Genomic DNA, 25973 nt, shown 5'->3' with positions numbered 1-25973 from the left:
AGAGAACTGGTTAAAAAGAATTTTATTCTAGCACTTGAATAAAACACTATTGTAACTTTATTCAATATTGGAGCTTTATTTAAAGACAAGGCAAACTTGACAACTTCTTAGTTTTTTTTTTTGCTCTGTCGGCGGTTCCTTCAGATTAAGAACTCAAAGAAGTCTTCCTCACAAGCATTTAGTTGAAGGGAGACAGGAGTGTATCTGTAGGTAGTATGCATGGAACAGAAAAGGAAATATTGGGTAAGTGAGCTAACTTTAAAGCCATATACAGTATGTCTTATGTGCTATTAAGTGCAGCTCATCCTGTACAATTAAACTTTAAGCTGCTTAAAAGTACATTTTCTCGGTGGCAGATCTTGTCCCAAGAGAACAGAAGTGCAGCACGATCGGCCAAATACGTAATACAGGAGCGCCACAGGGGACTGTACTTTCTCCGGTCCTGTTCAGCCTATATACATCGGACTTCCAATACAACTCGGAGTCCTGCCATGTGCAAAAGTTCGCTGATGACACTGCTATCGTGGGCTGCATCAGGAATGGGCTGGAGGAGGAGCATAGGGACCTAATCAATGACTTTGTTAAATGGTGCGACTCAAACCACCTACACCTGAACACCAGCAAAACCAAAGAGCTGGTGGTGGATTTTAGGAGGCCCAGACCCCTCATAGACCCAGTGATCATCAAAGGTGACTGTGCGCAGATGGTGCAGACCTATAAATATCTGGGAGTGCAGCTGGATGATAAATTAGACTGGACTGCCAATACTGATGCGCTGTGCAAGAAAGGACAGAGCCGGTTATACAATAAGATGTTGCAGATGTTCTATCAGACAGTTGTGGCGAGTGCCCTCTTCTACGCAGTGGTGTGCTGGGGAGGCAGCATTAAGAGGAAAGACGCCTCACGCCTGGACAAACTGGTGAGGAAGGCAAGCTCTATTGTTGGCATGGAGCTGGACAGTTTAACATCTGTGGCAGAGCGAAGGGCGCTCAGCAGGCTCCTATCAATTATGGAGAATCCACTGCATCCACTTAATAGTATCATCTCCAGACAGAAGAGCAGCTTCAGCGACAGACTGCTGTCACTGTCCTGCTCCACTGACAGATTGAGGAGATCGTTCCTCCCCCAAACTATGCGACTCTTTAATTCCATCCGGGGGGGTAAACGTTAACATTTAACATTATACATAGTTATTGTCTTTTTTTTCACCTGCATTATTATCATTCTTTAATTTAATATTATTTATTGTATCAGTATGCTGCTGCTGAAGAATGTGAATTTCCCATTGGGATTAATAAAGTATCTATCTATCTATCTATCTATCTATCTATCTATCTATCTATCTATCTATCTATCTATCTATCCATCCATCCATTTTCCAACCCGCTGAATCCGAACACAGGGTCACGGGGGTCTGCTGGAGCCAATCCCAGCCAACACAGGGCACAAGGCAGGAAACAATCCTGGGCAGGGTGCCAACCCACCGCAGGACACACACAAACACACCCACACACCAAGCACACACTAGGGCCAATTTAGAATCACCAATCCACCTAACCTGCATGTCTTTGGAATGTGGGAGGGAACCCGGAGCGCCCGGAGGAAACCCACGCAGACACGGGGAGAACATGCAAACTCCACGCAGGGAGGACCCGGGAATCGAACCCAGGTCCCCAGATCTCCCAACTGTGAGGCAGCAGCGCTACCCACTGCGCCACCGTGCCGCCCATCTATCTATCTATCTAAAGAATTTTTCAAGAGTAGTGATGGTGGGAGAGGTTTAAACCTGTTCCAAGTAAGCAGACGTGCATGTAAATATAAATGATTTCAGAGAGCGGGATGGGAGTCCCCTTTCAGGGCCTTAGATATGAATGTATATTACACTGGAGTAGGTCATGGGGATCTATTAAGTATAAATTTACACTTTCTATCCACCTTGTCTTTTATCCAAAGACCAGTAACCCCGCGATTCTTGAAAGAATTGCAAATCCAAGAATGGCAATCACTTTCTGTTCCCTCCGATATTTGGAGGGATGAAATATCATGGAGGGTGGGTGTGTCCTGGGAAATTTTTCATTTAATTAAATAAACGTATTTGTACTAAAGCGGTTTCTTTTTGGAGCTGTGACTCATCTGGTTCTGGTGTTTCAGAAGCACGTTGTAGGCGCCCTCGTTTATTGTTTTTATCCATGCAGTCTCTTTTTTGTTTTTCTATGGCTGTGTCGTCAGCCAGAAGTCGTTTGCTGATGGCGGCGGATTCGCGTGCTGAAGTGACCATGGCGGCGGATCAGGGCATGGAGGGCTACAGTACTAAACGAAGGTGGTATATGCGGTGGTGTGGGCGGTCGCGTTTGGGCGGCTGTACAACCTGGCGTGCACGCTTTACCTCAGGTTTAGTTCACAGGTCGTAGCCATACGGGCTCGTTTTTGTATTTCTAATCGTTGAGCTGTTTCTTTTTGGAGCCGTGACTCCTTTGCCTGTGCTGTTTCAGAAGTGCGTTGTGGGCGCCTTCGTTCATTGTTTTTATCCATACGGGCTCGTTTTTGTATTTCCGTTAGTTGAGCTCTTTCATTTTGGAGCCGTGACGTCTTTGCTTCTGGTGTTTCTGAAGCGCGTTGTAGGAGCCTCTGTTTATTGTTTTTATCCATGTGGTCTCGTTTTTGTTTTTCTGTGGTTGTGTCGTTAGGTAGAAGTCGTTTCCTGTTAGGAATCATAATTCAACGTACTTTTAATACTGAAGTACCGTCATGTGATTCAAATAGGCCACACTGACTGCTGGGACAGTGGATTAGAGCAAGTTTAGTTTACAGGTTGGGCTTGTTTTTGTATTTCCGTTAGTTGAGCTCTTTCTTTTTGGAGCTGTGACTTCTTTGCTTCTGGTGTCTCTGAAGCGCGTTGTAGGAGCCTTCGTTTATTGTTCTTATCCATGCAGTCTCGTTTTTGTTTTTCTGTGGCTGTGTCGTTAGGTAGAAGTCGTTTACTGTTAGGAATCATAATTCAACTTTTAATACTGAATTACCGTTATGTGATTCGAATACGCCACACTGACTGTTGGCACAATGGATTAGAGCAAGTTTAGTTTACAGGTTGTGTTATTTGGGCGCCACCTACTGACTCTGGGAAGCCGCTGGGTTTGACTCTGGGGCACTGAGGTGCTGTGCGCATGTGCCACGGTGCGTCCTGCGTCAGGCTTAGTAATATAGATGTCACTTCCACCTCTACTTCTAGTGCAGATTGGGTAGCAATATTCTCTCCCTGACTGCTCACAGCTACAGCAGCTAGCACTCACCCTGGAGCTTTAGAGCATGTCTGCTAACAACTGAGCTTTGTATCTTTCTTGAGCATTGTTGAACTTTCTCTTTCCATTTCATACCTAACAGCAAATGCCAAATTTGTTTTTTCCTGTCCAGGATTCCACCCCTTTTTCAGTCTTCTCTCCACCCTATTATTTACTTCTGTTGTCAATTGTTTCTGCTTTGTCTTTTCTTTGCATAAAGCCCCTATAAGTGCAGCACGGAGCATGTAAGTTAGCATAATATTAATAAATATTGACAAATAAAAAATTTACCAACAAATAAAATCATCTGTCATCTAATTTAATTTTTTTTCTATAATGTCACCAAATTTCAATAAAATCAGTCAAGGCATTTTTGAAATTTTAGGGTATTTGTTTTTATTGTAGGGTACCCCTACAATACAGATCTATTTAAATGGTCTTTCTTAGTTGATATGTACTAGCCTAAATGTACAATCCTGACAAATTTCAGCTTTTTAACTAATGATGAGTGAGTGAGTCAAGTGAGTCAAGAATTTATCAGTCGTCTTTTTTGCCTTTTGAAAATATTCTGACCGCTTCATTTTTTCACATTTTAATGTGCTTCAGCCTTAAACTAAAACCATTTAAATTCATTTTTTGCCCTCATCAAGCAACACCTGATGACTCAGAATGACAAATCCTAAACAGGGTATAAAAAAGTTTTGCAAATATATTAAAAACAAAAACCTAAAATATAACATTGACGCATGCATTCACACCCTTTACTATAACACTTAAATTCTGGCTCAGCTGCATCCCATTATATTAATCATCCCTGATGTTTCTTCACCTTATGGTACACTTGTAGTAAATTCAATTGACTGGACATAGTCAGGAAATACACACACCTGTTCATAGAAAGTCTCAGAGTTGACAATGTGTATCACAGAAAAAACAAAGCTATGAGGTTTAATGAATTACATGCACAGTTTAGAGAGACGACTGTGTTCAGGCATGAATCTGGAGAAGGCTACAAAAATTCCTGCAGCGCTGAAGGTTTACAAGGGCACTGTGGTCTCTATAATTCTTAAATGGAAGTTTGGAACAACCACTCCTTCCAGAGCTGACCGGTTGGCCAAACTGAGCAATCAGAGTGGAAGGGCTTTGGTAAGAGAGGTGACCAAAAACTGGATGGTCACTCTGGCCAAGTTCAAGAGAAACTGTGTGGAGATGGGAGAAACTTCCAGAAGCACGGCCATCACTGCAACACTCCACTAATATAGACTTTGTGGCAGAGTAGCAATACGGAAATCTCTCACACTAAAAACACTTGAAAGCACACTTCAGGTTTTCAAAAAAGGAACCTAAAGGATTCTCAGACTGTGAGAAACAAGATTTTCTTGTCTGATGAAACCAAGATTGAGCTGTCTGGCCTTAATTCCAAGTGTCATATCTGAAGAAAACCTGGGACCACTCATCACATACGTAATATCATTCCAACGGTAAAGCAGAATGGTGGCAGCTTCATGTTGTGTGGTTGTTTTTCAGTTGCAGATACAGGGAGATTAGTTAGGATCAAGGAAAAGCTGAATGGAAAAAAATACAGATATCCTTAATGAAAAATTACTTCAGAGTGATGTTTAGCTCAGACTCAGTTGAGGGTCACCTTCCAACAGGACAATTACTCTAAGCACAAAGTAAAGACAACTAAGGAGTGGCTCATGGACAACCCTTTGAATGTCATTGAGTGGCCCAGCCAAAGCCCAGACTTGAACCCAAATAAACTTCTCAGGAGAGGCTTGAAAACAGCTGTTCACCGACAGTCTCCATCCAACGTGACAGAGCTTGAGAGGATCTATAGAGATAAATGGCAGAGAATCCCCAAATCCAGGTGTGAGATGCTTGTTGCATCAGATTCAATAAGACTCCAGGCTGTAATTAGTTAAATAGTTAATGTGCTTTGTGGCCTGCAGAGGGTGCTCCTTCTGCTCAAACCTGACACAGACAGGTGACGCAGAACACAAGTTCAGTACACATACTTTTATTTTTTTTATTTTTTTTCAATGTGGGAAATTTTTCTTTCTCTTTCTTTCACTGTCCACCTCCACCCCTCCTGGTAAGCTTTGCCCTCTTCAATCCAGAGACTCCCGGAGTAGTGGCCAATGGCTCCTTTTACATGGCACCCGGAAGTGCTCCAGGTGCTTGATGACCTTCTTCTGGCAGCACTTATGGATATGGCAGAAGTGCAGCAACCAAGGACTCAGCAATCGTCCAGGTGCCCCATGGCGGTGGCCCTGGGCCCCAGCAGGGTCAAGCTTCCACTTTCCAAACCCATTGCCAGGGAGGCTGCCCTCTAGTGTTCCAGGGGAGATAATGTCCTAGATCAGCGGTTCTCAAACTTTTTCAGTCCTGGGACCCCTTTACAAGCCATACGATATTCGCGGACCCCTGATGCGGCCTGATTTGTCAACCCAAATTATAATAGCATCGCCACAGGCATAAAGTGTAAACTTCTTTTATCTGAAGTCGACTTTAGAAAATAAATCATTCTTTGTAGTCATATCGTAACAACACTAACTATTGACAGTCAATGATACAGTGTCATACGACAGTCACAGGACTAAAGCCTGCTTAGCAAAAACAAAAAATGCAAAACAACTATAACTACAATATTTAATGCTTAATACTCATACTGCATAACTACAATACAACATTGTTCAAGACTATTAATTTTACGGCTACCTACCAGTGGTAAACGTTTTAATTATTTAATACGTTCAAATGTATTACAAATACAATTACATTAGACTCTAATACTCATAGAAACTAATGAGATGTGTGGGCTTGCTTTTGTCGGCAGAGAAGGTCTATCCTTGGTGAGATTTTTGATAGACACACTCGAATGTCATCTTCCACCTGGAGACGTGATCTAAACTTAGATTTTATCACAGCTAATGCTGAGAACAATGCTTCGCACTGGTAGGTAGTTGCAAATGGGACCAGCACAGTCAATGCTCTCTCAGCTAAAAGTGTATATTCATTCCTAACGTTGCACCAGTTTGAGACTTCTGTCACTAGACAATTCAGCCAACTGTTCTTCTTCCTTCCAGGTCAAGTCGGTAAGCTGACAACTGAATGGATTTCTGATCCAGTCATAATCTGCAATGTTATCTGTTGGAAAGTACCTATCAAAGTATTCTTCCATCGCCGACAAATGGTCAAAGATATCTGTTGCCAAGTTATCAATGGTCATATTGTTTTCATTCAGAAATTCAGTTAACAGTTCAAACATATCACAGCTTTTATTTTGTACTCGTGTCTTCCATATTCTCAACTTTTTCTTGAAGGCAGTTATCTTGTCTGTTGTTTTCAACACGCTTGAATCTCTGCCTTGCAGTGATGTGTTAAGTGCATTAAGTTGACAAAAGATATCAGCCAGGTAAGCCAATTTTGCAAGCCATACATTATCTGGCTTTTATCCATTTTATCCATCAAAAATGATGCCAGTTCACTGCGAAGCTCGAAGATGCGTTGAAGTATCTTTCCGCGTGACAACCAGCGAACCTCTGTGTGTAGCAGCAGATGTCGATGATCTGAGCCGCTTTCTTCGCACAGTGCAGCAAACAGTCGTCCATTCAACGGTCTGCACTTTATCCAATTAACTAGTTTAATGCATGTATTTAGCACTTCACTGAAGGATTCGTTTAAATTCTTACTAGCAAGAGCTTCAATGTGTGGAAATAATATTCGGAGAAACAGTTCGTACGCGTGCAACAACCCCACTTTTATGACCTGTCATTGCTGCAGCTCCGTCCGTACAATTTCCAATACAGCTGGACCACTCAAGCTTGTTAGCAATGAAGAAATCATTTAGCATTGCAAATATATCTTCACCTGTTGTTCTAAGTGGCACAGGTTTGCAGAACAGAAAGTCCTCGACCACATCATTGTCAAAGCAATATCTAACATAGACCAGTAACTGCGCTTGGCCTGCAATATCGGTACTTTCGTCCAACTGTATGGCAAATGTACTGCTTTGTAGGCGCTCAACCAACGGTAATTGGATGTCATTGGACATGACTCAAATTCGCCTTCTGATGGTATCGTTTCATACTGGTATAGACAGTAATTTTCGGCTGCTTTCTTTTCCTAACATTATCTCGCATATTTCTAAAGCCACTGGCAGTAGCGTAGCGTGGGTGTCCGCCGCCCCCTTATTTAGGTATGGTTCAAATTTTTACAAGATATTATTATTATTTATTGTGAAATTTTGCCGCCCCTTAAAAGTGCCGCTTGGGGCGGGCCGCCCCCACTACGCTACGCCACTGGCCGCTGGCATAATCAAACTCTCTGCTACCATGTGTGCTTTTTTACTCTTAGATATTCGCATTGCCATAATATACGAAGCCTTAAGAGCTTTTTCATTCACTGTTGTCGCAGTGCTAATAATTTTCTGCTGATTTGCATACACTTCTGCTCGACGTTTGAAGAAATCAACGGGTTTGTCTTTTAGTTCATTATGCTTTGTTACAAGATGGCGCTTCAGTTTAGCAGGTTTCAAACTTTCGTTCGATAACACGTTTAAACAAATGACACATTGTGGCTGATCACTGTTGTCTTTGTACGGTATAAATCCGAATTGTAAATATTCAGGATCATATTTACGTAATTTTGCCTTACGTGGTGCGGACTCTCTTTCGGCATCATGTCTCAGTTCATCGCCACTATTTCCATTACCCCCGTGCTCTTCTTCAGATATCCGCTTACGCTTCAAATATTTATCCATATGTTAGTTGGGCGTGCGAAAAACAATTTAACAAGCAAGAATTACCACTGTATAACTTAATAATTAATCATAAACTGTGCACGATTACAGGCTGCGTCTATAATGACGTCATCATAGAATAGTTCGTAATAGACATATAGATACTATATATAGAATATAGAATATAAATAGTAGTGAGGGGAGAGTTGATTATTATTCGCATTATCCGATTGGATAAAATGGCGTTTAGCGAAGAAGTTATTAATTGTAAGCAATTTTCACCCTTTCTGCGGACCCCCTACGGTCGTCTCGCGGACCACAGTTTGAGAACCGCTGTCCTAGATAAGCTCTCTCTCCCCAGGTCCTTCCAGTGGAGAGGCATCTCGGCCAGGCAAGGGCCCCGGCTGTACTCCACAGCTTTCACTTAGTACAGTGATCCCTCGCTATATCGCGCTTCGCCTTTCGCGGCTTCACTCTATTGCGGATTTTATATGTAAGCATATTTAAATATATATCGCGGATTTTTTGCTGGTTCGCGGATTTCTGAGGACAATGGGTCTTTTAATTTCTGGTACATGCTTCCTCAGTTGGTTTGCCCAGTTGATTTCATACAAGGGACGCTATTGGCAGATGGCTGAGAAGCTACCCAACTTACTTTTCTCTCTCTCTCTCTTGCGCTTTCTCTGATCCTGACATAGGGGGTGTGAGCAGGGGGGCTGTTCGCACACCTAGACGATACGGACGCTCGTCTAAAAATGCTGAAAGATTATCTTCACGTTGCTATCTTCTGTGCAGCTGCTTCCTGAAGCGACATGCTGCACGGTGCTTCGCATACTTAAAAGCTCGAAGGGCACGTATTGATTTTTGACTGTTTGTTTTTCTCTGTCTCTCTCTCTCTCTCTCTCCCTGCTCCTGATGGAGGGGGTGTGAGCTGCCGCCTTCAACAGCTTTGTACCGGCGGTGCTTCGCATACTTAAAAGCCAAACAGCCCTATTGATTTGTTTGCTTTCCTCTGTCTTTCTGACCGTCTGTGCTCCTGACGCGCACTCCTTTGAAGAGGAAGATATGTTTGCATTCTTTTAATTGTGAGACAGAACTGTCATCTCTGTCTTGTCATGGAGCACAGTTTAAACTTTTGAAAAAGAGACAAATGTTTGTTTGCAGTGTTTGAATAACGTTCCTGTCTCTCTACAACCTCCTGTGTTTCTGCGCAAATCTGTGACCCAAGCATGACAATATAAAAATAACCATATAAACATATGGTTTCTACTTCGTGGATTTTCTTATTTCGCGGGTGGCTCTGGAACGCAACCCCCGCGATGGAGGAGGGATTACTGTACAGAGTAAAGGTTCTGAATACTTGTGTCAATGTGATATTTCAGTTTTTTACTTTTAATAAATTTGCAAACATTTCTAAAATATATATTTTTTATAATTTATTTATTTATTTTTATTATTTATTTATTCATTTGTTACAGATCTCAACAAGCCGAGGGTCACTATTTTACCACAAGTACAGAGACAGTCATAAGCTGTATGTCTTTTTCCATACGGACAACTGTAAACCTACTTTTTTCCAGACCTGTATATATATATATATATATATATATAAATACTGTATATATTTGATAAAAGACACCAGCCTGCAAACATATGACTCTTTTTAAGAGTAAGCACATTTACTTACATCAGCTTCAGATTTGGCGTATTTTAAAATGCCTCGGTCCAAAAAGAAGTATCTCTGGAAAAAAATGAAATAAACACTGATGTTAGATACTAACAAATTCACTATGGTGGGAAGAATGCCACTGTTTGGGTATGGTAAGTTTTGTAACTGGTCTGATAAGACAATAGTCATGAACACAAGTACAGGACAAAGAGAATTGACACCTGGTAGAAAACAAAGTGCAAACAATCCAAGAAATGCCATAGATGCCTGTTCCTCCACAAAGATAAAGAAAAGTCCAAAGATAGTTGGTAGGATGACAGAATACCCTCAAGCTGAAAGACAGTAGAACAACACTGTCCTGTGATGAGAGAGTTGAAGATGTTCCATTCATTTCAGATAGACAGAAATTAATCATCAGTTTTAATAAATTCAACCTACAGTGGCTTGGTGACACACTACTACCTCTTGAATACATAGTCCTGAGTTTAAATTTCATGAATGGTCATTTTCTGTGTGGAGTTTGAATATTCTTCTCATATCTAAGTGTGTATTCTTTTCATAACCCAAAAAATGTGGTTAAGGTTAACTGGCAAATTCAAATTGGACCCATTTGAATTTGATTGTATTTGTGTGAGTGAATGTGCCACACAATGGACCAGAACTCCTATCAGGGCTAGTTCAAACATTCTGCTGGTTGCAGATGAAATATACTCCACCCGTTTTTTACTATTTATCGACTATATACTCCAGCCAGATTTTGCAGTTTATTGACTATTTATATTTAAAATCACCATGACATTTGACTATATTATGCAACATATGCACAGAAAAAGGACACAGCAATTGATTAAAAAAATCATTCTACATTTATGATTATCATTCTACATTATGAGTTTTGATGGACAAACAAAGAGACTGATAGGATGCATATCTTTTTCACAAAATGTATAACTTTAGTTGAAAGGCAATAATAATAATACATTTTATTTCCAGGTGCCTTTCTAAACACCCAAGGACACCGTACAGATAATACAATCATAAAACCAACAAAAACATGCATGTACACACACATATATATATACAGCATCTACTGTATATATATGGAACTGAAAATACAGCAATAAGAATACAGCCTAAGGTCATGCAGTGTAAGCTAATCTAAATAGCTAAGTCTCAAGATGAGATTTGAAAATAGGTAGAGAATCTGTGTCCCAAATGTTTTGTGGTAGTGAGTTGACTAAATGCTCTGGAACCCATGGTGATCAGGTGTGCAGGGAGGGTGATGAGAAGACCAGATATAGAGGACCTAAGAGTGCAGTTAGGTGTATAAACATGTATGAGGTCAGAGAGGTATGATGGAGCAAGGTTATGAAGTGCTTTGAAGGTAAGTAGAAGAATTTTAAAATCAATCTGAAATTTTACAGGAGGCCAATGAAGCTGTTTAAGAGATGGGGTAATGTGTTGCATGGAAAAGGTCTGAGTTATAATACGGGCAGCTGAATTCTGAACAAGCTGGAGTTTATGAAGAAGCTTATGTGGGCGACCAAAGAGAACAGAATTACAATAATCAATGCAGAAAGTGACCAATGTATAAGTAAGGATGGTGGTGCTATTTAGTGTGACGGAGGGTCGCAGGCATGCAATGCTACAGAGATGAAAAAAAGATGACCGTGTAACATTATTGATATGGGATTCAAACGACAGAGTACTATCAAAGATAACCCCCAAACTCTTAACCTAAGGGGTGGGATAGACTGATGTACCATCAATATTAAGCAAAAAATTTTAGATTTTGATAAAGCAGACTTGGAGCCAATGAGGAGAACCTCTGTCTTATGGCTATTGAGTTGGAGAAAATTAGAAGAAAACCAAGATTTTACCTTAAATTGACAGTCATTGAGGCAGGAAGGAGAAGGGACAAAGTTGGGCTTTGTAGATATACAGAGCTGAGTGTTGTCTGCATAACATTGAAAATCAATTCCAAATTTCTTAAAAATGCCACCTAAAGGGAGTAGATATATTAAAAAAAAGTAAGGGGCCAAGCACCGATCCATGGGGAACATCACTAATGACTGGGAGGGATTGTGTTTGAGAGTTTTTTAGTTGAACAAACGGAGTACGATTAGACAGGCATGAAGTAAACCATATAAAAGGAGTCACGGTAATGCCAATGGCAGCTAACCGATTCAACAAAATAGTATGTGAAACAGTATCAAAGGCAGCACTCAGATTGAGTAGCACAAGGATTGTTAAAAGCCCAGCATCAGCAGCCATCAACAGGTCATTAGTGACTTTTACCAAGGCTGTTTCAGTACTATGGTTTGGACAAAAGCCAGACTGAAACATCTCAAACAGGTTGTAGATAAGTATTAACCTGTGCTGTCACTACTTTTTCAAGAATTTTGTAAATGAATGGTAGATTTGATATAAGATAATTATTGTGTATTGTAATCTGGTGTTTAATGAATATTATGTGAATGTGAATTAGTTACAGTAGCTGTTTAGCATATGTGAATGTGAATTAGATACAGTAGCTGTTCAGCATATGGCTGCCATTTTTTGTGTTACAGGGGCATGAAGAGCCAGTGCCTTGCATAGCAGCCTCATGTGAAAGGCAGGACAGAACTTCAAATAAAAAGTCAGTCTACCACAAGACAAGTTTTTGTCATACCTGAACTAACTCAAATGGGCCAATTTGTTGCCAAGAGTTAATCTAGTGTGCACATATTTTAAAGGTACAAGAAAGCAAATGATTATGCAGCAGTAATGACACTGACCAGGACTGAAAATGGCCAATAGTGCATGAAGCTTTAAGTGAAATTCTGCAAAACTATGGCATCACTTTATTTATCCAATGTGGTTCTTCAAAGCAACTTACAAATCCATCCATTTTCCAACCCACTGAATCCGAACACAGGGTCACGGGGGTCTGCTGGAGCCAATCCCAGCCAACACAGGGCACAAGGCAGGGAACCAATCCTGGGCAGGGTGCCAACCCACCGCAGGACACACACAAACACACCCACACACCAAGCACACACTAGGGCCAATTTAGAATCGCCAATCCACCTAACCTGCATGTCTTTGGACTGTGGGAGGAAACCGGAGCGCCCGGAGGAAACCCACGCAGACACGGGGAGAACATGCAAACTCCACGCAGGGAGGACCCGGGAAGCGAACCCAGGTCTCCTAACTGCGAGGCAGCAGCGCTACCCACTGCGCCACCGTGCCGCCCAACTTACAAATCAAAGTGTGTAAAAGGTGGTTAGATAAGCAATTGTAAAAGGTAGGCACCTGACTTGGACAAAGCACAGCAAAGCCCTCATATAAAAACAGAATTTGGCACTGGCTGAGGTGAAGTGTGTTGTCCTGCCAGGACAAAGAAGAAAGCACTGTCAAAAGTCTACAGTATATGCCTTTTAGTTGTATAGGGTGCATCCGAACATTAAAAGGCAGTAGGGTGCAAAAAAATGACTGACAATCAGGTGGCCTGGAGGGAATCATATAATATTGTCAATGCCACCAGAATGAAGCATGTGGTTTTGAGCAGTGTTTTTTAGGAACTGTAATATTTTGGTGAAAAATCAGTGAGCCAAAGAGCTGTCCTGGGGGGCTGCCTCTTTAATAGAAAAATCAAAAATGCAGGGATGCCTGAAGCTGCACTTAAAAATGTTCTAGCCCTATATTATGTTTGTAAATATATGGCTGCCTCTGAACCCAGAAGTATTTCGAAAAAGGACAAGCTTTCTCACAATAGGAAGAAAAAACAAAACAAACAGAAAGAGAGGGAGAGAGAGAAAGAAAAGGAGATAAAGCTTGCCAAAAAAAGTGTTATTTTCTAATCATAGCATTCACAATGCAAGATAGATGCTGGCTTGTAATTTATCCATCATCTTACATTTCAATCTAGACATGAAAGAAAAAAATCTTCAACACAAAAACAACTGACTAAATCACATCAGAAGTAATGTTTCAGTATTAAAATTTTGTTGGTGGACAATTTTACTGAAGTATTTCAAAGCTTCTAAATTGTGTACTGTTGCATCACAGGTCAAGACACTAGGGGACTGTTTCCAATGTAGTCTGTGTGGTGCTTGCATATTTTTCCTGTGTTGGTATAGCTATTCTTTGGAGCAATAGGTTTTATACTGTATATGATAGTGAACTGGTGACTCTGTATTGTTCAAGTGTTAGTGTTAGTAGGTGAATGAATGAGTGTAGCTCATGATGGATGAGTGTCCAGTCCAGTGCTGGTTCCTTTACACCGGGATTTTCCATCTCCACATGACCTTAAAATGTAAAAAAAAACTGGGCTTTGAATACAGGTGGCTGAGTGGATATTTTGCAGCACTGTTCACTGAACTGACACTTCACTCTCATAATTCTTTCTAATGTTCTACTCCTCTGCAATCCACTTTGTCAAGTTCGCCATATGTGAGTATCGGAAAAATAATATCTCCTAGTGTATGCTGTAAATGGAGACACTCTCAACTTGTCATTGGTGATAACACATTTAAGTGCTAAACTGCTGTATTGCTATACAAGCAATATTTCCCCTATATTAGAGAAGAACACATAGAAAGAATGTGTTTTAATGATACTGTCTAACTGGTGAAAGGCAATAAGAGTGTGGTGTTACAAATTAGATTAGATAGTGGAACACTGACATCTACTAAATGGATAATGTGGTTACATGCCAAAATGCTTTAAATACTTAAAACATTTCTTTCCCATCAGAAACATTAGTATTAGAAAATGCACTCAACAAGAAAGCTATTGACTTGCTGTAAACAGCTTTTGTAGTCAAATTCAGATTGTGTTTACTCACTGAAAAGAAACACACACTCATACTTGCTTTATTGATAAGTAAGACTGTCTAAGAAAGAAATTTAGACACTGTTCTACCTAACATGAAATCAATTATTAAGGGAACCTGCCTGCTAATTGTGATCACCTTTTTTTCACTTTACAGATCCCCTGCATATAAATTCACAAATTACTGTATTAAGAAGACTGACACTGCATAATAGGAAAAGTTCACATTAATTTAGAAACAAATTTATGTACTTTCCATATCTGACACGTATGTCACTGAAAGCTGTTTCTACTATTTTAAAGCTAATATAAATACAAGAGAAATGAAAAGTTTAAACCAAAAAGAACTTTAAATTGTATTTATTCTAGACTTAATGACTGAATAATTTAGCCAACAAATGTACTTCTTAACATATTCTTTTATATCCATAATCAGGCCACTTTTTTATTTTAGTAGATGCAATACTTCTTTGCTATTCTGTTAACAAGTCAAATGTGCTCATACAGCCAAGTGCATAAAAATCAATTTTCATTGTTTCTTCTATTGCATCGCAAACAAAATCCACTGAATACTGTAACAGCCACTAGGGCAAGTACAGTCCACTTTACCTAAGCTGGTCAATAAATCTAATCATATCTTCTCCTTCACCTCCAATATAAGAGGGTTAACATCCATGCTGGATTTCAGAGGGGTTCTGTAAATTGCTAATCAGTAAAAATTACCAGGCCATTAGCCTGCCTTATGCAGTAAAAGTACAGTATTCATTTTCTGGGAATTAATTGGCAGATGACACAGATGATAATATAGAGCAAACTGAATGTTTAATTCAGGCAGTGTGGTCTAGTGATCATGGCATTAGTCTATAAAGCATGAAGTTGTCAGTTTCAGTTTCCATCACTTAAACAGAAATATGTAAGCAACTGTCTTGCACTATATGTTGTGGAAGTTCAGCCCAGATACAGACAGACAAACACCAATAAGTCCAACACACATGTTTATTTACAGCATTTACACTTGCCATGTCCCGCACAACACACAGTGCCCCAGCACCAATCACCCATAAGTCCGGGTGTTCCAATGCCTTCCTTCACCACCTCCACTCCTCTCCTCCGAGCTCTGTCCTCTTCCTCCCGACTCCGGCTATGACTTAAGGGAGGCGGCCCTTTTTATCTCCACCCGGACGTGCTCCAGGTGTCCCCTGATGAGCTTCCTGCGTCACTTCCTGGTGTGGCAGAAGTGCTGCATTAGCACCCGGAAGCACTCCAGGTGTCCCTGGTAGTAGTTCCACCAGCACCTCCGGGTGTGGCGGAAGTGCTGACGTCCAGGGCTTCACAGTCTTCTGGGCACCCCCTGGCGGTGGCCACAGGCCCCTATAGGGTTGAGCTTCCATGCTCAATTCCAGTGGCCCCCACACAAACCAGGGTGACTGCCCTCTCATGGTCCGGAGGAGGCATAGTCCCTCTCCCGGTCCTTCTCGGCGTCCTGGCTGGGCACAGCCCCCAGCCGCCGCCACAATGTACAGAGCTTCATGATTTTGTTCACTATGAAAATCAATATAAAAATAAAAAAGCACTTGTGTACTCTAGAAAAAAACAACACCTATGCAATTGATGAATTAAACAGAAAGTATTTTAAGACATAAAAAAAGGTATGATTGCATACGTGAAACATATTCTTTTAAACAGATTGAAAAAACACAGTTCAACTTACATTCTAAAAAATGTATACACTTGTAAAATATTAATGTATCCCATTCTATTTATCCATTTTTTTCAGTTATACTATTTAGGGTTTCAGGGATATAAACAATCCTAGCAGTACTTGGAACAAGGTAGGAGCCAATTCTGGATTGGGTGCCAGTCAATCACATGACACAACCATACACACTTCCACATATACTGTACTCATAAAAGGTGAACCTAATATGAATGTCTCAGGATGCGAATGGAAAGCAGAGTAATTGGAGGAAAAAAATCTCAAAGAAACACATATTTTATACAGGCAATGCCTTGGTCTGGGACTCAAACCAAGACGTCTGGAACTGTGAGGCTGAATCTCTATCCACTGCACCACCATGTGGTTCTGTAGCATTTCTATAAATGTCTTATTTTAAAACCTACATAACTAGCAGCACATACACTACATTTATCTGAACTTGGTGTTTTTTGATTTTGGGTTTTCTGTAGAGTTCAGATCAACTATAACTTGCTAAATATAATCTGACTACTACTTTGTAAATAACCCCAAAACCCTATAGTATACAGAAAGTACAGAAAGAATGAAACCTGATTTTACTGTATAAACATAGACACACACTTCTAATAGCTGGTATCTATCATAATATTTTCAGAACTTACACTATGATTAACCACCAGGTCTCAATCAAATGAACACCAAGTCATGCTACATATGAAATGCAATTAGTTGAACAAGAGGAAAAAAGAGTACTGATTCTCTAAAGTCAATTTGAAAGACTTTTTGTCATGCATACTAGTGTGATTTCCACTATCATTTAGAACTGAGAAATATGAGCTTGCCTATTTTAGAAGTAACAATGAATATGAAAATTATGAACTGAATATGAATCTTAAAAGAGGCATTTTTTTCTCAACTCAGCATTTTTTGAAAATGGAAGCATCCATCGATGATGTTATCTACATAAGAATACTGCAATAAATATTTTACTCAAGTCAATTTGTCATTTAACTAAATTCCAGCAGCAGATAATCATATTGTATACCGGAGAAAAGAATCATAACCCATCCATTTCTAGTATTTGCACAAGATTGACATTTTTCAAAAAGTAAAGTGACAAATATCTTAAACAAATGTACTCTAAGTTCTTGTCTATAAGCCGCGGCTTATCTAAGGAAAAAAGTTGTGAAAATGAAAAAATAGAATATCGGCTTATACATAAATCCGGCTTATACAGTAATCCCTCCTCCATCGCGGGGGTTGCGTTCCAGAGCCACCCGCGAAATAAGAAAATCCGCGAAGTAGAAACCATATGTTTATATGGTTATTTTTATATTGTCATGCTTGCGTCACAGATTTGCGCAGAAACACAGGAGGTTGTAGAGAGACAGGAACGTTATTCAAACACTGCAAACAAACATTTGTCTCTTTTTCAAAAGTTTAAACTGTGCTCCATGACAAGACAGAGATGACAGTTCTGTCTCACAATTAAAAGAATGCAAACATATCTTCCTCTTCAAAGGTGTGTGTGTCAGGACCACAGAATGTCACATAGATAGAGAAAACAATCTCTAGCAAACAAATCAATGGTGCTGTTTGGCTTTTAGGTATGCGAAGCACCGCGGCACAAAGCTGTTGAAGGCGGCAGCTCACACCCCCTCTATCAGGAGCAGGAAGAGAGAGAGAGAGAGAGAGACAGAGACAGAGTTTGTTTTTCAGTCAAAAATCAATACGTGCCCTTCGAGCTTTTAAGTATGCGAAGCACTGTGCAGCATGTCTTTTCAGGAATCAGCTTTACAAAAGATAGCAACGTGAAGATAATCTTTCAGCATTTTTAGACGAGCGTCCATATCGTCTAGGTGTGCGAACAGTCCCCCTGCTCAATCCCCATACGTCAGGATCACAGATAGTCAGCGCAAGAGTGAGAGAAAAGTAAGCAATCTAGCTTCTCAGCCATCTGCCAATAGCGTCCCTTGTATGAAATCAACTGGGCAAACCAACTGAGGAAGCATGTACCAGAAATTAAAAGACCCATTGTCCGCAGAAATCCGCGAACCAGCAAAAAATCCGCGATATATATTTAAATATGCTTACATATAAAATCACAATTTAAATGACCGCTACGCGCGCGTGTTGACTCGGTGACGCCCAGAGCAGAAAGAACGCACTCCGGCCGCTCCAACCGCGCCATGCGGGGAGTGAGAGAGACGCCAATATCTCACACTCTCTCCCCCCTTAAAGAAATTAAATGGGTGCGAGTGAGACCACTGACCTCCCTCCCTTCTATTAGTTATAGGTTATAGTACGTTCGGCTTATCCATGAGTCCGGCTTATCTATGATACGATTTTATTTTAAAAATTCATATGATTTTTGGTCTCTGGCTTATATATGAGTCCGGCTTATAGACAAGAACCTAGGGTAATTTATATTGATGCAGAACTGTGTTATAATGTAAGGTAAAGATATTTCCATGTAGGTTAATATTTCAACTAATGAAACAATCTCAAAAGCATTATTCCCCTCACTGTTTGCAGATATTTGACTGTTCAAAACCAACAACATCTTCAGCAATTTTTACTGATTTTTTTGAGAAAGGTTACCTTTTCACCCATAAAACTCTGAACTGTACTTTAGCGAATTCTGTTGTTTCCATCTTCTTACCTGTATAATAGTGATTCTTGTATGAACAAGGAACATAAAATAATCATTTCTGCATTTCTATTCAATTAAAACATGTAAAACTACAGAGAAACATTAATCTTAGCCTTGACAAATTAGAATATTCTGTAAATATGCTACTTGCTTTTCTTGAAGGTTGAAGCTTTATTTACAAACCAGTATTTCTAGAAGCAACATTCTGAAGAAGCACCATACTTAATAATTAATAATTTTTACAATAAAACTTAACAATAGGTAATGAGACATAGTTCCCAGGAGGTATAATGCATCCTCAGGTAAGCTACATACATGCTTCATTACTGAGTCACTTTCCTTCTCATTTGTCAGCTCATACAACATATCTGAGATTTCTCCACAAAACAATACCTTATGCCAGCCTTTAAGAGGCCACTTCCTTTTCTTCAACATAAACCCTTCCTGTTTCTGAGGCTCCTGGATATTACTTCCATTGCCTCGAAGGCCTTCCACGATCTCCCAGCTGTCCTATAAATAATAAAAATTAAACATATGTAGTCACCTTTTTTATTAAACATATATAATTCTCAAGAAGAGCTCATAAAAAACACTCTTGATACAGTATCTATTAAACCTGAAAGATTAAACAGTCAATTCTGTAATTCTAGGGTTCCATTACCAGATTAACAGCATTTCTTTTCAAAATGGATTAATCTAATTTAAAGGAAACTGTAGGGAGACAGCCAGGGAAATTATTAAAAACAATAATAATAATATTTTATTACAATAATAAAAGTGCAGGAAAATAAAACTTTAAAACACTTAATTCAAAATAGTGTCTACATTAAGCATAAAATTAAATATATATACAGGAAATACAAAACTCTGAATTACAATAAAATAATAATAATATTACACTTTAAAACCCACTTAATTTAAATTAAGGTCCAGGGAGGGCATTGTAAAATTTACCAAGTAACAAAATATCTGTGTTTGACCTCAATTACAGAAATGTGATCTGTGATATGCCTGTTGGACTGACTTTAATGATGTTTCTTATTTCCATTCTTATTTTACCAATAGTAAAATATTTTTCTTAGTCCTGCAGTCCATGGTCATGAAACAAACAAGCAAAAGAAATGATTTTTAATTTATTTTTTAGATTTTAGAAATGTAATACCTACTCTGTTAATAACATACATTGTGCAAGTTTTAGAGTACAAGCACATATTATTAACAGATTTCAAAATGGTTTATGGATTTCACATACAGTAGACAGTAATTTATTTAGTTGACAGCAATTCTGTGATTTTGAATTTGTCTAATTTGCACAATCACTAAATAAATGCTTTTATAATAGAGATGTATCAAGAGATGATCGAAAGCATATCCAGTAAAAGAATCCATTGTAACAAACCTCTCACATTTCCTGATATTCAGTAAGTTATAATTCTGGAGTTGTATATGCTTTTTGACCTTTATGAGTTTAATTCTGAGCTCCCATATTTTTTCAGTGGTTTAAAATTACAGAGAACTCCTTGCATCTTTTGCATCCTATTGTAATTTTGTTTTACTAGACAAAGAGCCCGTTTCGACAACGTAAGATGAAACGGGCACGAGATTGTGTCAGCAGTGTATGAAGAGCAAATGATAAGTAACGAAGAAGTTGTTTTGTAATGATTGTAGTCCGCTTTACTCATTACTGTACAGGCTTGTACTGTTAGTTGATGAATTTTCCAGGCATATAGTATAATATTGAATGATGAATGTTCCAGTACAATATGGAATAGTAATACGTATAAGCACCACAAACCTGACATAGGTGTATTGAATGAATGCGTAATTGAATCAGAATGCGTAATTAGGCCTCGAGTTGTAGTCGAAATCGCCTTTCAGGCCTCTAGAGCTTTAATCAAAGTCACCTTTCTCTTTGAATTTTTGCGGCTGTAAATCCGCCACCTGCCGCGATGTTGGGGTTGGATGTCAGTCTCGTAAGGTTTTTCGGGCAGCTGTGCAGAAGGCGACTGTGCATTCGGCTTCGGACGTGCGCAGAAGGCGACTGCGCATTCGGCTTCGGACGGACGTGAGTGAGTGAGTGAGGAGGCAGGCGAATTATGTATTAAGACTTGTTCATTATATTTTGATCTATAATGCAACACCATTTTGTTTTATTATGGGCGATGCAATTTCAGTGAATCACTGTTGTGAAACAACATAATGTTATGAAACGGCATATCCATATGGCATAAGCCGGTGCCATAAGTGACTCATTGTTCAAGTTCTCTAGAGGTCTTGTACAAAGTGTTCTGTGAGTTTTCTGGCAAATGAACTAGCGATTATGTTTTTGACTACAACTCTTTTTTATGTTATGGTTGTCTAGAAGGACAGGCTAGCTTCATTGGCTTGGACTTGGTACGTTACTGACTTATACTTCATCATGTTCTTTGTGATCACAGCCTATCTTGGCAACCCTGGTCAAGAGAAAGGAAACATCTTTGGAAGGGGCACCAGTCAATCACAGAGGTAATGACTATATTCTAACGTTTTATATGCATAATGTATGAATATGCATCGGGAAATGTTCCATTTCCATTTCATTGTGTTTCAGATAAAGAATGAAATGTAAATTATACTATTATATATCTATTTTGGTAAAAAAATAATTCTATAGTGCATATGATATGCTGGTGCACCTGCTCTATACATACTGTATTTTTTCTTACATATTCACACATCAAATAATTTCAAAGATGTCACAAATGGCTCCAAGCAACACAGAATAGAATCCTGGATTCATTTAAGCTAGATATTATATAAACCCATATTCCCAAGGTTGAAGCACTGCATAGAAATAAAATATAGCACTCTCTTGTTATTTTTCTTTTAATATATTCATTCATATTTTCATGCATAATATATAACTTGGCAGTAGTAAAAAAAAATGATGAGGGATGCTGAGCAGCAATTTTCAGAGGGAACTGTCTGAGACAATGTAAATGAATTTTAATAAGCCCAGTTTTTTCAAGGCACTGAATCACATTAAGATAATGGTTAACACCATGCTCCTTCCCCAAACTACAAAAAACAAATTATCGTACATTATCCTATTACAGTATTTTACACATTGAATGCTGAATGTCTAAAAATAGTTTCACATGCCAAGTACATGTAACATAAGAACAAATTTAGATTATACCTGTCGACTGCCTTGCTTCGAAGAGCTGCTACTGATGCTCCTTGATGGAGATGGCACACTTGGGGACACTGTGGCATTCTTGTCATCACTGTTCATAGCTGGTGGAGATTGAAAAAATCTGTCTTGTTCACTGGACTGACCTAAAAATCATTTGAGTAGTTGTTTAGCACCTGTTTAATGGTCCCAACCCCGTTCCTTGGTTATACTTCATGAATGGAAGGCATCCTTTCCCAGTCAAACTTCTCTCCTGGAATTATAAAGCACAAAATAAAATGATAACATACGGTATATGTTGTTGAATGGCTCAGAATATGTCAGGGGAAGGATTGCTCAAGACAGCTATTTTTAGCTCAGTTGTTCTGTTACATTTTACATTGGAAGCATACCTAAATCACCTTGTGTTCAGCTTAAACAAAGAAATGAAAGCTTTTCTGTGCTTCATATATTATTTTTTACATATAAATAATGTATACAGAAAATTATATGTTTATAAACAGAATACATCTAAATGTTAAAGTTAAATACTTTATAAAGCAAAATACTGCTTTTAGGATTATTAATTACAGTATTCTGAAACAGAATCTGGCATACCTACATTGTGTTCATGGACAACACAAACCACATGACTTGCACCATAAAGTTTATATTTAAAAACTGCAAAGCCCACATAATATCAGAAAAAAACAGTCTCTGATAAACTTCACATTACAGTAGTCAGCTTAATTAAATACTTCATTATTTTTTCACAATTTTTTCCTTTTCAATTCCCTTATTCATTTTAAATATTTTTTTCATGATCACAGTAACTTTCATTCCTTTTTTAGAATGCAATGCATAGTTCAAAATTCTACAATAATGGCTTATTTCAGTTCATGTTTGGATGTTTAGAAATATGAATTTGAGAACATCCTTTTTTCTAATGTTACTGTTTTGTGGCGGACATTTTCTTACTTCTAGCTTGCAAGTTTGTTACTTGGATAGCAGTTGGAGCCCAGACACTCTGAATATGCATTAATGTAATTTTCCTAGATGACAAAAATATTTGCTTTGATTTAGATTTTGCAATGCTTACAAAGGGGATCAAAGTCAAATACACATAATTATTTACCATGTGAAAATAGTCTGATGAAAGCAAAAGTAACAGGCTGTTTCCCTCTCATGATAATGTTTTTAAATAGTTAAACTAAAAACATTCTCAAACCTGCTTAATCCAATTCAAAGTCTAAGAGGACATAAGCTCATATGAGCAGCAAGGAAGGAATCAACCCTGAACATTGCACCAGTCCATCACACATACTGTATATATTCTGATCCGCAATGAACCAATCTGGAATCATTAATCAATGTACAGTACAATGTATCCAGGAATACTGAATCAATGAGCTAGCATTGTTAACCATTGTGACACCATGCAGTGTTTTTATTTTTCTTGCATGCAAAACTGAAGTATACAAGACTGACAGTAAACTGCAGGCTAACAGCCTTGGTTTTGTAATGTATGAAAATGATGGCAAACATTCAGAGTAAAAGTAACAAAAAAGTGTATTTGGCAGAAGCTAAAACTGACAATCAGTAAGTCAGTCATAATCCAACCCGCTATATCCTAACACAGGGTCACGGGGGTCTGCTGGCGCCAATCCCAGCCAACACAGGGCGCAAGGCACGAACAAATCCCGGGCAGGGCGCTAGCCCACCGCAGGACACACACACCCACACATTAAGCACACACTAGGGACAATTTAGGATCGCTAATGCACCTAACCTGTATGTCTTTGGACTGTGGGAGGAAACCGGAGAACCCGGAGGAAACCCACGCAGACATGGGGAGAACATGCAAACTCCACGCAGGGAGGACCTGGGAAGCGAACCCAGGTCTCCTTACTGCAAGGCAGCAGTGCTACCACTGTGCCACCGTGCTGCCCCAACTGACAATCAACTGGCACAAAACATCATAGAATTCTATGTAAGCTTTGAGACACAGGGTTTTCTTTAAAAAATTATTCAGCAAAAGACTAAACTCAAGGCTGGTGGCAGAAGTCATTCCTTCTTTGATCAATATTATCTTTTGAAGGTCCTTCAACAAACTAAAGTAAAAGAAAAATGATGCATAAATTTGTGAAGGTCATTAGATTCTTGTTTATCACAGTATTAAAATGCAGATGCAACTAATATTCCATTCTTTACTGACTATTTTCATATCAGACACATCAGTTACTTCAGGACTATGTGGAAAATATTCTTCTGGAAAACGCATGCCTTCATTTGTCCCCAAGGGGAAATATGGCTTTACAAAAGCTCTTTAAATAAATACATAAATAGATAGATAAACACACACACGCACACACACATATACACATATATACATATATACACATATACATACATATATATATTTATATACATGTATATATATATATAGTGTATGTAGAGAGAGAGAGAGAGAGTGTGGCTGACAGCCGGGGCCTTTGACTGGCTGGGACGTCTGCATAGTAGATGAGCCGGGGTAGAGAGCGTCTTCAGGGCGTTATCTCCACCGGGAGGATAGAGGGCAGCACTCCCCCAGGTTGCCTGCAAACCCCCCCCCCCCCCCCCCCTACCCCCACCCGCATGGTGCTACAGCACCATGGATTCCCGCAGGACGTGCTGCGAGCTGGAGTTTGCTACAACCCTGTAGGGTTACGTGGGTGCTGCCTACACAGCCCTATTACAGTGGGCCACACCCAAAAGTGCCACCGGAAGAAGATTACTGGACACCTGGAGCACTTCCGGGTACCCTATAAAAGAAGCCAGCTGACACTTCTCAGAGAGCCTGAGTTGGGAAGTGGAGGACAAAGCTTGCAGAAGGACAAGTGGAGTCGGACAAGTGTCATCACAAATGGGACCTCCTGGCCGTCTGTTGGCAGGAGACCTGCTGTAAAAATTTCTTGTGGCAAACCTGGACACACAGCACAGCAGCACACACAAAAGAAGGCACTGAAGTACAACCACACACCACACAGGCACGAAGAGAGAGAGGGAGAGGGAGAGAGAGAGAGAGAGAGAGAGAGAGAGAGAGAGAGAGAGAGAGAGAGAGAGAGAGAGAGAGAGAGAGAGAGAGAGAGAGAGAGAGAGAGAGAGAGAAAAGTCTTTCTGGTTATTGTGCTTGCTGGACGGTGCTGTATAAGGTGGAAAACAAGGGAAAAACATTTCCCACAGCTGAATAATAGTGTGTTATATGCTGGACTTGGCCTCTGTGTCTGTTGTTTTATAAATATATTATAAAAGACAGCCAGGGACTTTGCCCCCAACCTTGTGGGGACCCGTGGCCACCACCAGGGGGCACCTGGATGGTTCAGAAACCATGGTATGCAACACTTCCGCCACACCAGGAAGTGCTGCAGGAAGGTCATCTAGAGCACCTGGAGCACATCAAGGAGCATTATAAAAGGGGCCGCATCACTCCATTCAGGGAGCCGGAGTTGCATGGCAGAGGACAGACCTTGCGAGAGAGGAGTGGAGGCGGCAGAAAAAACAAAGAAAGTAAAGTAAAGTAAAAAGACTGAGTTATTGTTGTGACTGTTTTGGGCAACTGTGTTGTGTGTAAGAAAGAACTGTAAAATAAATAAAATAAAAATAAATAAAATAAATAAATGCTTTAATCAGTGTTCCTCCGGCGTCTGTCTCTGTTGGGTTGAGTGCTGGTATAGCACCATCTACTGTCACATATATATATATATATATATATATATATACACACAGTGTACATACTCACTATGTTCTGAACAGACACCAGAATGAGTAAAAATAAAGAAAGTTTAAAAAGAAAGAAAACTTCTGACTTGATAATCACAGTCACAGTAAGGTATTATGCAGGTGCATTGTTGTTGGTATAAAGAAGCCCCAGTAGCATTTGTAGTAATTTTTATTTCACATCTGCATTGATTTTTATTTAAGACCATGT

At 39.5% G+C, this 25973-nt stretch overlaps 1 protein-coding gene across 1 annotated transcript in view; it reads right to left on the bottom strand.

The window, feature by feature from the left end:
* LOC114664229 (oxysterol-binding protein-related protein 3-like) overlaps positions 1-25973 on the bottom strand; it is a 211556-nt gene that overhangs the window by 100545 nt on the left and 85038 nt on the right. The window contains 3 exon segments of the mRNA XM_028818268.2: positions 9710-9763; positions 19249-19365; positions 22034-22280. Of these exon segments, the coding sequence (XP_028674101.1) occupies positions 9710-9763; positions 19249-19365; positions 22034-22129 (267 nt within the window). The 5' untranslated portion in view covers positions 22130-22280.

The sequence above is a fragment of the Erpetoichthys calabaricus genome, chromosome 13 (assembly GCF_900747795.2).
Source record: "Erpetoichthys calabaricus chromosome 13, fErpCal1.3, whole genome shotgun sequence".
In the NCBI taxonomy this organism is placed as follows: domain Eukaryota; kingdom Metazoa; phylum Chordata; class Cladistia; order Polypteriformes; family Polypteridae; genus Erpetoichthys; species Erpetoichthys calabaricus.
The sequence above is the reverse complement of the archived record's forward strand: the minus strand, read 5'-3'. Positions and strand labels throughout refer to the sequence as shown.